General features: G+C 46.0%; 1 protein-coding gene across 2 annotated transcripts in view; it reads right to left on the minus strand.

Annotated features, from left to right (window-relative positions):
* LOC126458459 (anoctamin-10) overlaps window positions 1–14,832 on the minus strand; it is a 317,839-nt gene that overhangs the window by 33,056 nt on the left and 269,951 nt on the right. For both annotated transcript variants that reach the window (XM_050095530.1, XM_050095529.1), the window contains one exon: window positions 11,989–12,180. In XM_050095530.1, the coding sequence (XP_049951487.1) occupies window positions 11,989–12,180 (192 nt within the window). The remainder of the gene's footprint in view (window positions 1–11,988; window positions 12,181–14,832) is intronic.

Below are 14,832 nucleotides of genomic sequence, written 5' to 3' on the forward strand. Positions count from 1 at the left end.
TTTTTAGTGTGCAGGTTCCTTCATCTCAGCTACTGCGTTTAAAAGCGCAGTTAAGAATTGTCAAACTCGTCTGAAATAGTTACTCGCTCCCCGCCAGATACGGCTGTTGGGACTCGTAAAGAGCTGCAGTGTCACGTGCTCACGTGCTGTGGTACGCGCCGCTGCCTGTCTTTCTCTTGGGCCTCGTGTCGAGCCGACGCTGGCAGTGGGCGCGTGCGGTTCCTAGCACGTGATGTGGCAGCCGCATGCGGCGGCGCGTGACTTGTCGGGTGCTTACCAGCTGAGTAATGCGGCCGAACAATGCGAGGCCAGGCGTTGTTGGTGGGGCACCTCTTGCGCAACTAGCCTACACACAACACAACGTGTGATCGAGCGGCACTGTGCCAGTTGGACAAATAGGCGACAGCAGTTGACGGGCGCACTCTGAAAGAGCAGTTGGTCACGCGTCAGGCGACGGTTCGCATACGATTCCTTGTCCTGCACAGAACACATTCCGGGCGATTCCTCATGGGGCACACACAGCTACGTCATCCGGGAACAAGGCGACGCTCGCCCTTGCTTGTTATCGTTTCCGTTGTTGTGATCGTCAGTCCAATGACTGGTTTGACGCAGCTCTCCATTTTTGTCTATCTGAGGCGTAGCGCCATATAACGATCCTGCCTTGGAGGCGGTTAAGTGGGAGATGTGTCTCAGAGCTGGATAGTGACAGATGGTGACGCGAGACTGGACGCGCACGTAGTTTATGTATCAGCCGATAGAGGACAATACTGGATAGGGGACTGTGATTTTAGTTTCGATTGTGCCCACTAGAGTGCACTAAAGTAATAGAATGTTTTTCATAAACTGTTCTAGTATTTTCACAAAGTGTTAGTATGTCTTTTTGTGTAGGTAAAATATTATAAATGTGATTTAGCAGAATGAGTGATGCGTGAGTGTGGTTTAAGGTTAATACGAAGATAATTGTTTAACGAGTTATGTAGTAGGATTTAGTGTGGGAACATTTCGAAGAAGTATGGATATGGACAAAGGGGATTTTTTGTAGAATAGATTTGTAAAGTAAGTTTATGGTAAAGGGAAAGTTAATTCAGGTATAAATAACAATAATAAATAACTTTATGCATAAGCAAAACTTCAGCATATTAGATAATTACGTCGATAGAAAGTGCAGTCGTTAGGTTTACTATTTTGCGATTGGTTACTGATGAAAAGCGCGGATTGACGCGGGAGAAGGTTGTTTTGCTATTGGCTGTTGAGTAAACTGACCAATGGTAAATCAATATTCTTCGGGCACCTTTCTCTGCTGGTAGAGAAGAGTGGGAGCCTAGCCATGAAACAGTTCGGGCGTGTGTAGTAGTAGTAGTAGTAGTAGTAATAGTAGTAGTTCAGATGGAAACGATAAGTTGCCCGATCTAGCAGTGTTTCATACATCGAAAGTTTTGGAAAGTAACGGCATAATTATTCCGATGTGTGTGTAGAAATTTCGGAATTTTTAAGTGAATTCTGTGACGAGAAAAGACATATTCCGTGTGGCGTATCGAGCAGGTCAGTGGCTAAAAAATGTGACTGAATTTGGTACCGACAGACTTAATATTTGGCGAGCATTCTCAATCAAAAACAATCAGTATTTTTGTAGTTATTACGCTTTCGGGAAATGCAACACCATAAACTTGCTAACGTGAGTGAAAGGGATGGTGAGTGACTGTGTTAAGACTAGCACGGGCTTGGCAGTGATACTTGTTCACCTAAGTTTCAGAATATATTAAATGAGGACAAAATTTCCAGCATTTCATTTCTTGTGAAAACTTTCTCCCGAAACATAGATTAGTGATTTTAATTAGAGCCTGGTTCACGTCGAAGTACGGTAGGTTTCGCTCGGCTTCCCTACTGATGAAATTCTGAGACAATGTTCACAGGTAGGTGCAGGTTCGTCGTAAAGTGCCAGAAAGAACTGCGCCGCCGCATATCCTGTGCAGGTTCCTTCATCTCAGCTACTGCAGCCTAAATTCTCTGGAAACTGTTTACTATAGTGAAACATTTGTCTCCCCCTACAGTTTTTATTCCCTCGCTTCCATCCGTCAGCAAATTCTTATTTGATTACTTGATGCTACACGGTGCAGCATCCTATCAACAGATCCCTTCCTTCAGCCGGGTTTTGCAAATATTACCAATTCATTTCAGTACCTCGTCATTAGTTATCCTATCTACCCATCTAATCTTCAGCATTTTTCTGTAGAACATTTCGAAAGCTTCTATTCCGTGGTGACTGAACTCTATTGTACACGTGTGATTTCTGTAGAAGGCTACACTCAATGTAAATGCTTACTAAAAGACTTCAACGTTTAAATTTTGCAACTTTCTTACGTAATAATACCGTTGCCGGACCAAAACTCGAATCTGGGACCTCGGAATTTCGCAGGAAAGTGCTCTACCGAAGGTTTCGTTTCCCCCTCCATCCACACCACCTAGCCCGTCCTTGCGCTCGCCCTTTTTGGCTTTACTGGCCTGGTTTCTTCGCCATTCATAATGACCATGCAGAATGATGAAAATAATCTCAGAAGTTAATCTTTATTTTAAACGATTTATGTGGGAAATACAGTAATACCGTATCGACAGAAAAATGTTGACTTTCTATGATACAAGAACCTATCAGATGTCTAACTGTAGTAAATGGCCAGATTTTCGAATAAGAATTACATTTCAAATATTTTAGATGTACTGTCAGCTACCAGCATGAAGAAGACTTAAGTCATAAACTTAATCAGTCCAAGCAAATATCTGGCTCAATCCATTGATATTTGGAAAAACATAACACCCGAAAGGCCAGAGTTACATTCTATACCGCAGCGGTAGACCGTATGCGACACTCTGGTTCTCACTTGACGTTCACTCTCAGCAGCAATAGGAAAATTAAAGATAGAATGATGCGGGATGAAATTAAAGAGAAATAGTTCAGCTATTTCGAGACTGGATCATGTCGGAAACGAAGACATTCGGAGGAAATTAGTTTTATTTCCATAAATGAGAAGCTCACAAAAGATAGAACTGCAAACGTCCCATTGATAAAATGAAGGATCTGAGAGCCCCCAGAAAATGCTGTGATACCAACCTGCTGGGAAAAGAGCTCATGGACGCCTGTGGAAACGGCGGAGTGACTAACTAGCGGAATATCGCATGACGCCAGAACGCACATTTTGCGATACCCCTGTATGGAAGATGAACTGTCGTTATAAACTTATGTGATGTCTAAAGAGGCAAAAAATATATACCTAGAAGAGTGAAATTAGCTTCAAAAAAGGAAGATAAAAATTCACTTGACGCCTTCCTGAAAGACAATCTCCATTCATTCCAAATTAATGATATAAGTGTAGGCCAGATGTGGCTTGAATTCAAATAAATATTATCGGCAATAATTGAGAGATTTATACGAAATAAATTAAAAAACGACGGAGCTGATCTTCCTTAGTACACAAAACGGGTTAGAACACTGTTGCAGAAACAATGAAACAAACATGCCAAATTTAAACAGACGCAAAATCCCCAAGATTGGCGATCTTTTACAGAAGCTCGAAATTTAGCGCTGACTTCAATGTGAGATGCTTATAACAGTTTATACGACGAAACTTTGTCTCGAAACCTGGCAGAAAATCCAAAGAGATTCTACTCGTATGTTAACGGCAAGAAACAATCAATGCCTTCTCTGCGCGATAGCAATGAAGATACTATCGAAGACAGTACTGCCAAAGCAGAGTTACTAAACACAGCCTTCCGAAATGCCTTCACAAAAGAAGGCGAAGTAAATATTCCAGAATTCGAATCTAGAACAGCTGCCAACATGAGAAAGGTAGAAGTAAATATCCTCGGAGTACTGAAGCAACTTAAATCACTTAATAAAAGCAAGTCTTCTGGTCCAGACTGCATACCAGTTAGGTTCCTTTCGGAGTACGCTGATGCATTAGCTCCATACTTAACAATCATATACAACCGTTCGCTCGACGTAAGTTCTGTACCCAAAGACTGGAAAGTTGCACAGGTCACAGCAACATTCAAGAAAGGTAGTAGGAGTAATCCACTAAATCGCAGGCCCATATCGTTGACGTCGATATACAGCAGGATTTTGGAACATATATTGTGTTCAAACATTATGAATTACCTCGAAGAAAACTGTCTATTAACCCAAAATCAACATGGGTTTAGAAAACATCGTTCCCGTGAAACACAACTAGCTCTTTATTCACGTGAAGTGTTGAGTGCTATTGGCAAGGGAGTTCAGATCGATTTCATATTTATGGATTTCCAGAATGCTTTTGACACTGTACCACAGAAGCGGCTTGTAGTGAAATTGCGTGCTTATGGAATGTTGTCTCAGTTACGTGACTGGATCTGTGATTTCCTGTCGGAGAGGTCACAGTTCGTAGTAACTGACGGAAAGTAATCGAGTAAAACAGAAGTGATTTCTGGAGTTCCCCAAGGTAGTGTTATAGGCCCTTTGCTGTTCCTGATCCATATAAACGATTTTGGAGACAATCTGAGCAGCCATCTACGGTTGTTTGCAGATGACGCTGTCGTTTATCGACTAATAAAGTCATCCGAAGATCAAAACAAATCGCAAAATTATTTAGAAAAGATATCTGAATGGTGCGGAAAGTGGCAGTGGACCCTAAATAACGAAAAGTGTGACGTCATCCACATGAGTGCTACAAGGAATTCGTTAAACATCGGTTTCACGATAAATCAGTCTAATCTAAAAGCCGTAAATTCAACTAAATACCTAGGAATTACAATTACAAACAACTTAAATTGGAAGGAACACACAGAAAACGTTGTGGGGAAGGCTAACCAAAAACTGCGTGTTATTGGCAGGACACTTGGAAAGCGTAACAGATCTTCTAAGGAGACTGCCTGCACTACGCTTGTCCGTCCTCTTTTAGAATACTGCTGCGCGGTGTGAGATCCTTACCAGCTAGGACTGACAAAGTACATCGAAAAATTTCAAAGAAGGGCAGCACGTTTTGTATCATCGCGAAATATGGGAGAGAGTGTCACTAAAATGATACAGGATTTGGGCTGGACATCATTAAAAGAAAGGCGTTTTTCGTTGCGACGGAATCTTCTCACAAAATTCCAATTAGCGACTATCTCCTCTGAATGCGAAAATATTTTGTTGACACCGACCTACATAGGGAGGAACGATCACCACGATAAAATGAGAGATATCAGAGCTCGTACAGAAAGATATAGGTGTTCGTTCTTTCCGCGCCCTATAAGAGATTGGAATAATAGAGAATTGTGAAGGTGGTTCGATGAACCCTCAGCCAGGCACTTAAATGTGATTTTCAGAGTATCCATGTAGATGTAACTGCCAGAGTCTTTGGAGTGGTGTGTGTTGCATAGGCAGACAGTTTTTTTCCTCGAGCTATATGAATAGCAAGGATGAAATTTTTGGAGTGAAAGGTTATCTAAAGTTGGTACAGAACCCAGATTGCACTTCTGGGAGTTGGACATGAAAGGGAGCCACTAACTGACAGGGGGTGAGACAGGCTAAAGTGCTGTCTCCCGTATTATTCAGCGGTAAGGAAGTAGTAAAGGAAATGATGGAGACGACAAAGTAGCAGAATATCAGTTGATCGGGATAGCAAGAGTCTTGTGAAGAGGCAATAAGATGAACACTGACGAAAGTAAAGCAAGAGTAATGCAGTGTAGTCGAATTATGCGAGGCAGTGCAGAGGAAGAAAAATTAGGAAATGAGACAGTAAAAGTAGTATAGGAGTAGTTATTTGGGCAGCAAACTAAGCGACGATGGCTAAAGCAGATGGGATATAAAATGCAGACAATAACAAGACAACTGAAATACGTTAACATCGAATACAGATGTTAATCTAAATTGAAATTTTCACTTTGCAGTGGAGTGTGCGCTGATTTGAAACTTCCTGATAGATTAAAACTTTCTCGTCCCGGCATTCGAACCTAGAACCTCCGCTTTTCACGGTCAATTGCGCTGCCTCCTCCTCTTGTTCTTCTTTCTTTAAATCTGTTTCTCCGTCGTTTTTCTTCAGCACTTCCATGTGGATGTCGCATTATATCTCACGAATTACAGTGATGAACATTTCTCCGTTTTTATTTATTTATTTTTATTACAGATGTTGCCCACGTACCTGACCGAACACGGTGAATTACCGTGTTCCTGGCCAGCACCCAGTTTAAAAAAGATTTATATTTTATTTTTTCTGCGGCAGACGAACATCCGTTTTCCTATTGACAAGGAAACAACAACAGATGTGCAGGACATATTCGGTCATATATATTTATATTTTTTCTGAACAGAATAAGCAAAGAGCAAGCAGTTAATGAGACATTATCAGTTCAGAGTGATGCCTGGAGGATCATAGTTTTTCTGTCCTATCATGATTAATTTCGACAATAATAACATTAATAAAATAATAATAAAGGCCGACTAAAAAGTTCCCGTTCGAAGGGCGTAGAGTCCAGGATCGGTATGCCAATCAGGCAGGATCACCGTGAGCAGTGCGGCACTCATCCCACCGACGCAACACGTTAAAAATACCGTTGGGGGGGGGGGGGGTGGGGAAGAAACGGTGTCCTGCTGTGTGGAGAAGTCCGTAACTGCCTGCTGCACATCCCCGTCCGACAGAAATCGTCGACCACCCAAGGCCTTTTCTGAGGGACCGAATGAGTGATAATCGCACAGGGCAGAGATCAGAACAACAGTGCGAGTGCTCTAAAGTCTCCACATTGAGTTTACCTAACTTCTGCGTTACGACATTTGCGATTTGGGGACGTTCGTTATGAAGCAGCAGCGCGGAGCTTGGCGCTGTTTTTCCGGACGGTTCGCCTTAATTGCTGGCCGTAATTCCTCCAGCGTTGCACAGTCCCGTTCCCCAGCGATGGAGAAACAGGTTCCTTCAAATCAATAAGCAATGGGCTCCGGTAATCAAAGAACAGGGTGTGAATCACCTTTCCAGCAGATGGCTGGCTCCTTAACTTCTTGGGACGAGCGGACGATGGATGACACCACTGCATCCTCGACGTTTTCGAGTCCGGTTCCCAGTGGTGGCAGCAGCTTTCGTCGCCTGCAACAATGTGCTCAAGGAATGTATTGCCTTTAGCACTGAAACGCATCAGATGCTTCAGGCAAACAGCTGTCCGGTTTGCTTTTTCTTCGGCATTCAGTGCTCGGGGTATCCACTGGCTGAAGACCTTATGGCAGCTAAACTCTTGTCGGACAATGTGTTGCATGCTACCGAAGGTGATGTTGAGATCCTTTGCTAGCGCATGAATTGCTATGCGCCGGTCCTCCCTAATCGCATCAACCGCCTACTTGTTACTGTCCGTAATCAATGAGGCTGGTCTCCCAGATCGAGTGGCATCTTGTGCCGAATCGCGACCAACACCGACCTTGGCGTACCGTTTGACAGCGTTGATTTTCGCAGACATGCTGCTCCATACACACTCTTCGTTTTCCGATGGAAATGGAAATGAGCGTTTGGCGTCATTGGCCGGGAGGCCCCTTACGGGGCAGGTCCGGCCGCCTTGGTGCAGGTCTTATTACATTCGACGCCACATTGGGCGACCTGCGCGCCGGATGGGGATGAAATGATGAAGACAACACCCAGTCCCCGAACAGGGAAAATCCCCGACCGAGCCGGGAATCGAACCCGGGGCCCTTTAGGACGGCAGTCCGTCGATGGACGTCTACCAGTGTTTGACCTTTGGCAGCCAAGAAAAGAACTACAGCATATGGAGCCTGTTTGAACGCGTTTGGTAATAACGTCACCAGATTTAATGTTTTGTCATTTAACACATGCACGTAGGAAAGAGACGAAAGCCACATTACACCCTTGGCTACATATCGATGCTTATGTGCCCGCTTCTCAGTCGCGCTACGTTGCATATACGTTGAAGCAACGCCATGAAATGGAAACTTTTTCATCTCCCCTTGTAACAATCATAATTTGGAAAATCACATTGAATGGCGGGAATACCGTCAAAGTAGTCGATATCTATGTCATCTCCGTAGTCATGTAAAATCCAGGCAGCGTAAACTGGACATAAATAGAGCTGGATCGCGACAGCAAAACAAGAAAACTCACGACAATTCACCATCCACTTCACCTCCGCAGTAACGTCGACAAGGCTGTAGTTCGCCCAGAAAACCAACCGGTAGAAGACTCTCACAGTTTAGGCAGTGGAAGAAAAGGAACACACATTGGCACACTATGCTAAAAACTGCTAAGAATCGGCTCTGATTGAAGTCAACAACGGAGAGCTTCCCATGATACATCAAATCAAGAATCAAATTTCGTGGCAGCTCGCGTAGTAAAGCTGTGCATGGGCAGTTTTTGGAGGACAGCAAAGGCTAAATAAGAAAACAAAAAGACAGACCTGGGTTGACCAACGGAACCCTAAAGAAGGAAACAAGAAGCGCTCGTCCTTGCTGCGAAGGGATAAGCCATGAGAACCAACGTCTTCTAAGCCACAATCGACAAATCAGCAGAAGATCCGAAGTGCATTCTCTGCAAAGAAACTGAGGAGACAGTCGATCACATTTGAGCTGTTGCAAAAGGATGCCTCTGACTGTTTACAACCACAGGCTCGATGCTGTGGCACAAACGATCCTCTGGAACTTACGCCAGAATTAGCATTTTCGGTGACAAAACTGTTCGGACCACAAGCTGTCGGAAAAGAACATGCCAAAGTACTGGGGGATTTCTGATTTCAGACAGACATAATTTTTAAACATAGTGCACAAGAAATCGCAATTGCGGAGAAAAATGAAGTATGGAACATTGACGCTACCGTTCCAGGTGATAGTAGAATCGACGAAAAAAGCAGGTCCCATCGATTGTCGGTACACTGGGAGCATTGCCAAAGGGTATTAGTGGGTACTTAAAAACCGCTGGCACTGATAAAATATCCATCTGGCAACCACAAAAAAGGTCACTTTATTGGTATCGACACGAATTATTTGTTGATACATCATAGAGTCCTTGACAATTGGGAAGTGTCCGACTTGTGATAAAACGCGAAATCCAGCAAAGTCATCTCATATGCTGAGTTTAGTTTTATAATAATAATAACAGTTGTAATAACTACTTCGGTGCATTTACGTCTGGAGTACACTACTGGCCATTAAAATTGTTACACCACGAAGATGACGTGCTACAGACGCGAAATTTAACCGACAGGAAGAAGATGCTGTGATATACAAATGATTAGCGTTTCAGAGCATTCACAGAAGGTTGGCGCCGGTGGCGACACCTACAACGCGCTGACATGAGGAAAGTTTCCAACCGATTTCTCATACACAAACAGCAGTTGACCGGCGTTGCCTGGTGAAACGTCGTTGTGATGCCTCGTGTGAGGAGGAGAAATGCGTACCATCACGTTTCCGACTTTGGTAAAGGTCGGATTGTACCCTATCGCGATTGCGGTTTATCGTATCGCGACATTGCTGCTCGCGTTGGTCTAGATCCAATGGCTGTTAGCAGAATATGGAATCTGTGGGTTCAGGAAGGTAATACGGAACGCCGTGCTAGATCCCAACGGCCTCGCATCACTAGCAGTCGAGATGACAGGCATCTTATCCGCATGGCTGTAACGGATCGTGCAGCCACGTCTCGATCCCTGAGTCAACAGATGGGAACGTTCGTAAGGCGACAACCATCTGCACGAACAGTTCGACGACGTTTGCAGCAGCATGGACTATCAGCGGTTACCCCTGACACTGCATCACGGACAGGAGCGCCTGCGATTGTGTACTCGACGACGAACCTGGGTGCACGAATGGCAAAACATCATTTTTTCGGATGAATCCAGGTTCTGTTTACAGCATCGTGATGGTCGCATCCGTGTTTGGCGACATCGCGGTGAACGCACATTAGAAGCGTGTATTCGTCATCGTCATACTGGCGTATCACCCGCCGTAATGGTATGGCGTGCCACTGGTTACACGTCTGTCACCTCTTGTTCGCATTGACGGCACTTTGAACAGTGGACGTTACATTTCAGATGTGTTACGACTCGTGGCTCTGCCTTTCATTCGATCCCTGCGAAACCCTACATTTCAGCAGGATAAAGCAGGACCGCATGTTGCAGGTCCTGTACGGGCCTGTCTGGATACAGAAAATGTTCGACTGCTGCCCTGGCCAGCACATTCTCCAGATCTCTCACCAATTGACAACGTCTGGTCAATGGTGGCCGAGCAATTGGCTCGTCACAATACGCCAGTCACTACTTTGATGAACTGTGGTATCGTGTTGAAGCTGCATGGGCAGCTGTACCTGTAAACGCCATCCAAGCTCTGTTTGACTCATTGCCCAGGCGTATCAAAGCCTTTATTACGACCAGAGGTGGTGGTTCTGGGTACTGATTTCTCAGGATCTACGCTCCCAAACTGCGTGAAACTGCAATCACATGTCAGTTCTAGTATAATATAATTGTCCAATGAATACATACATAAATGACTTAGTTGACAACATCGGTAGCTCCGTGAGGCTATTTGCAGATGACACGGTTGTCCACAAGAAAGTAGCAACATCAGAAGACTCGTACGTACTCCAGGAGGACCTGCAGAGGATTAATGCATGGTGCGACAGCTGGCAGCTTTCCCTAAACGTAGATAAATGTAATATAATGCGCATACATAGGGGCAGAAATCCATTCCAGTACGATTATGCCATAGGTGGTAAATCATTGGAAGCGGTAACGACCGTAAAATACTTAGGAGTTACTATCCGGAGCGATCTGAAGTGGAATGATCACATAAAACAAATAGTGGGAAAAGCAGGCGCCAGGTTGAGATTCATAGGAAGAATTCTAAGAAAATGTGACTCATCGACGAAAGAAGTAGCTTACAAAACGCTTGTTCGTCCGATTCTTGAGTATTGCTCATCAGTATGGGACCCTTACCAGGTTGGATTAATAGAAGAGATAGACATGATCCAGCGAAAAGCAGCGCGATTCGTCATGGGGACATTTAGTCAGCGCGAGAGCGTTACGGAGATGCTGAACAAGCTCCAGTGGCGGACACTTCAAGAAAGGCGTTACGCAATACGGAGAGGTTTATTATCGAAATTACGAGAGAGCACATTCCGGGAAGAGATGGGCAACATATTACTACCGCCCACATATATCTCGCGTAATGATCACAACGAAAAGATCCGAGAAATTAGAGCAAATACGGAGACTTACAAGCAGTCGTTCTTCCCACGCACAATTCGTGAATGGAACAGGGAAGGGGGGATCAGATAGTGGTACAATAAGTACCCTCCGCCACACACCGTAAGGTGGCTCGCGGAGTATAGATGTAGATGTAGATGTAGATACCCGTTTACCATCTGCATTTCTTCTTGGTGTAGCAATTTTAATTGCCAGTAATGTAAAATAATAATACGTAACTGAAACTCATACTGTGATGAACGCGGCACTGCACGGACGTTTGATTGTGTCAGTGGCTGACTACAGAATATTGCAGCAAGTTGGGTAATGCATGAAGCGCGGTGTTTGATTCTCGAAGACGGATGGTAACCGGTCGCAGAGCCTTAAAATCCAATAGCAGAGCAAGACACAGATAAAGGTGTGGTAATAAACCGGGGGTAATACTCCGAAAAAGCGCGGCTGCCATGGTCTACCCGATTACTCTGCTCCATCTTTCAATGCTTAAGTTACTTCAGACGAATGTAATGAATTCTCCTTAAATGCTTCATCCGATCGCTTTCTCTATCCTTCTCCCAGCTGAGCTCCGTCTCTAATCACATCACTGTCTACTAGAAGCTATGCTAAGGTTTCCTTTTGTCTGATCTTCTAACGCCCCAGCCTTTCTTCCCGAGTTTTCTCTCAGTATATTTTCTCCAGTAGGTATCTGAACTCCTTCTCCAACTACCCACAACTTGTTTGAAAATCTGTTCCACTCTTTCCGCATTCTGGAACCATCCGTGTGGACGACGCGCTGTGCGGGAGTGTTTACTGTACCTGCCAGGCGCCGATGTCCTTGACTCTGCGGGCCATCGGCCTCTGGTAGACGCGACACAGCTTGAAGGCATCGGCGCGGATCTCGATGACGTTGTTGAAGACGGCCCAGAAGGCGGCGATGGGGTACGCCGACGAGAACAGGAACACGTAGCCGAACTGCACGAACATCTCCAGGTAGTCGTCGTACGTGCCCTGCAGACAGGACAAGAGTGTTTCACGTATATATCCTCAATACGTGTGTCAGCGGTTTAAAGTACATCAAGGAGAAGAGAAAAGGAGATGGCATGTACTCAATAACTGATTACCTCAGGGCTCTGTTCTTGCTCCAGTGTTATTCAACCTCTACACAGCTGACCTGCCGAAAATTTCAATATGCAGATGATCTGCAATTTCATATCAGAGTGAAAACCTTTCAGAATGTGAAGAACACCTAACTAACAGCCTTACTAAACTTGATGAGTATTTTGAGACATGGTGACTGAGACCAAATGTTTCTAAAACCGAGGTAAGCCTGTTCCTCCTCTCTAATCGTCTTTCATCAGCAAAGATCAGTCCACAGTTCGGCCCTCTTGGCATAGTCAGATACAGCGAAAGCCTAAAATACCTGGGAGTCACTCTGGACAGAACTTTAACATACAAAAAACACCTTTCCAACTTGGCCAAGAAGATATAAACACGACTGAACCTTGTGAGAAAGCTGGCAAGCAGTACATGGGGAGCAACCACATCACTTCTCCGAGGAGCATCCCATGCGCTGGTATACTCTGCAGCAGAATACTGTGCACCAGTTTGGCTCCGAAGCACCCACGTAGCGAAAGTAGACGTCAAACTGAACTCAGTTATGAGATTAGTTAGTGGTACAGTCCGGCCTACACCTACTTGCTGGCTACCAGTGCTTTCAAACATCTGTCCACCAGACCTCCGTCGAAAGGCTGGTCTTTCCAACCTCTGTCAGCAAGTTTCTGAAAACAACTCGATCCCTCTTCATGACGATTTGCTATCACTGCCCAGGAAACGCCTCAAATGTAGAAGACCAGCATATGAAATGGGAGTCCAAATGCTGTCCACAGGATTCGACCAGGACGCAGAGTGGAAACGTGAGTGGCAAGCTACAAGAACCCGAGACCACGAACTTGTAGACAATCCAACAGTTCCAGGCTTCCACCAACCAAGGGAGGTGTGGGTGCAGTTAAACAGATATCCGACCGAAGAGGGTAGGTGCCAATACAACATGCACAAGTGGGGCTTTTCAAGTGACAGTGTGTGTGACTGTGGTGACACCCAAACAATGAGCCACATTGTGAATGACTATCCAACCAGATGCTCCTCTGGTGGCATTGAGAAGCTCCATCAAGCATCCCACGAGGCACTCCTCTGGATCGAGTCCATCAACATCCGAGTGTAGTCTGAGCCGTTTTAAAACTTGAGTACTACACTCCTGGAAATTGAAATAAGAACACCGTGAATTCATTGTCCCAGGAAGGGGAAACTTTATTGACACATTCCTGGGGTCAGATACATCACATGATCACACTGACAGAACCACAGGCACATAGACACAGGCAACAGAGCATGCACAATGTCGGCACTAGTACAGTGTATATCCACCTTTCGCAGCAATGCAGGCTGCTATTCTCCCATGGAGACGATCGTAGAGATGCTGGATGTAGTCCTGTGAAACGGCTTGCCATGCCATTTCCACCTGGCGCCTCAGTTGGACCAGCGTTCGTGCTGGACGTGCAGACCGCGTGAGACGACGCTTCATCCAGTCCCAAACATGCTCAATGGGGGACAGATCCGGAGATCTTGCTGGCCAGGGTAGTTGACTTACACCTTCTAGAGCACGTTGGGTGGCACGGGATACATGCGGACGTGCATTGTCCTGTTGGAACAGCAAGTTCCCTTGCCGGTCTAGGAATGGTAGAACGATGGGTTCGATGACGGTTTGGATGTACCGTGCACTATTCAGTGTCCCCTCGACGATCACCAGTGGTGTACGGCCAGTGTAGGAGATCGCTCCCCACACCATGATGCCGGGTGTTGGCCCTGTGTGCCTCGGTCGTATGCAGTCCTGATTGTGGCGCTCACCTGCACGGCACCAAACACGCATACGACCATCATTGGCACCAAGGCAGAAGCGACTCTCATCGCTGAAGACGACACGTCTCCATTCGTCCCTCCATTCACGCCTGTCGCGACACCACTGGAGGCGGGCTGCACGATGTTGGGGCGTGAGCGGAAGACGGCCTAACGGTGTGCGGGACCGTAGCCCAGCTTCGTGGAGACGGTTGCGAATGGTCCTCGCCGATACCCCAGGAGCAACAGTGTCCCTAATTTGCTGGGAAGTGGCGGTGCGGTCCCCTACGGCACTGCGTAGGATCCTACGGTCTTGGCGTGCATCCGTGCGTCGCTGCGGTCCGGTCCCAGGTCGACGGGCACGTGCACCTTCCGCCGACCACTGGCGACAACATCGATGGACTGTGGAGACCTCACGCCCCACGTGTTGAGCAATTCGGCGGTACGTCCACCCGGCCTCCCGCATGCCCACTATACGCCCTCGCTCAAAGTCCGTCAACTGCACATACGGTTCACGTCCACGCTTTCACGGCATGCTACCAGTGTTAAAGACTGCGATGGAGCTCCGTATGCCACGGCAAACTGGCTGACACTGACGGCGGCGGTGCACAAATGCTGCGCAGCTAGCGCCATTCGACGGCCAACACCGCGGTTCCTGGTGTGTCCGCTGCGCCGTGCGTGTGATCATTGCTTGTACAACCCTCTCGCAGTGTCCGGAGCAAGTATGGTGGGTCTGACACACCGGTGTCAATGTGTTCTTTTTTCCAT

Source organism: Schistocerca serialis, chromosome 2 (genome assembly GCF_023864345.2).
Source record: "Schistocerca serialis cubense isolate TAMUIC-IGC-003099 chromosome 2, iqSchSeri2.2, whole genome shotgun sequence".
NCBI classification, from domain to species: Eukaryota; Metazoa; Arthropoda; class Insecta; order Orthoptera; family Acrididae; genus Schistocerca; species Schistocerca serialis.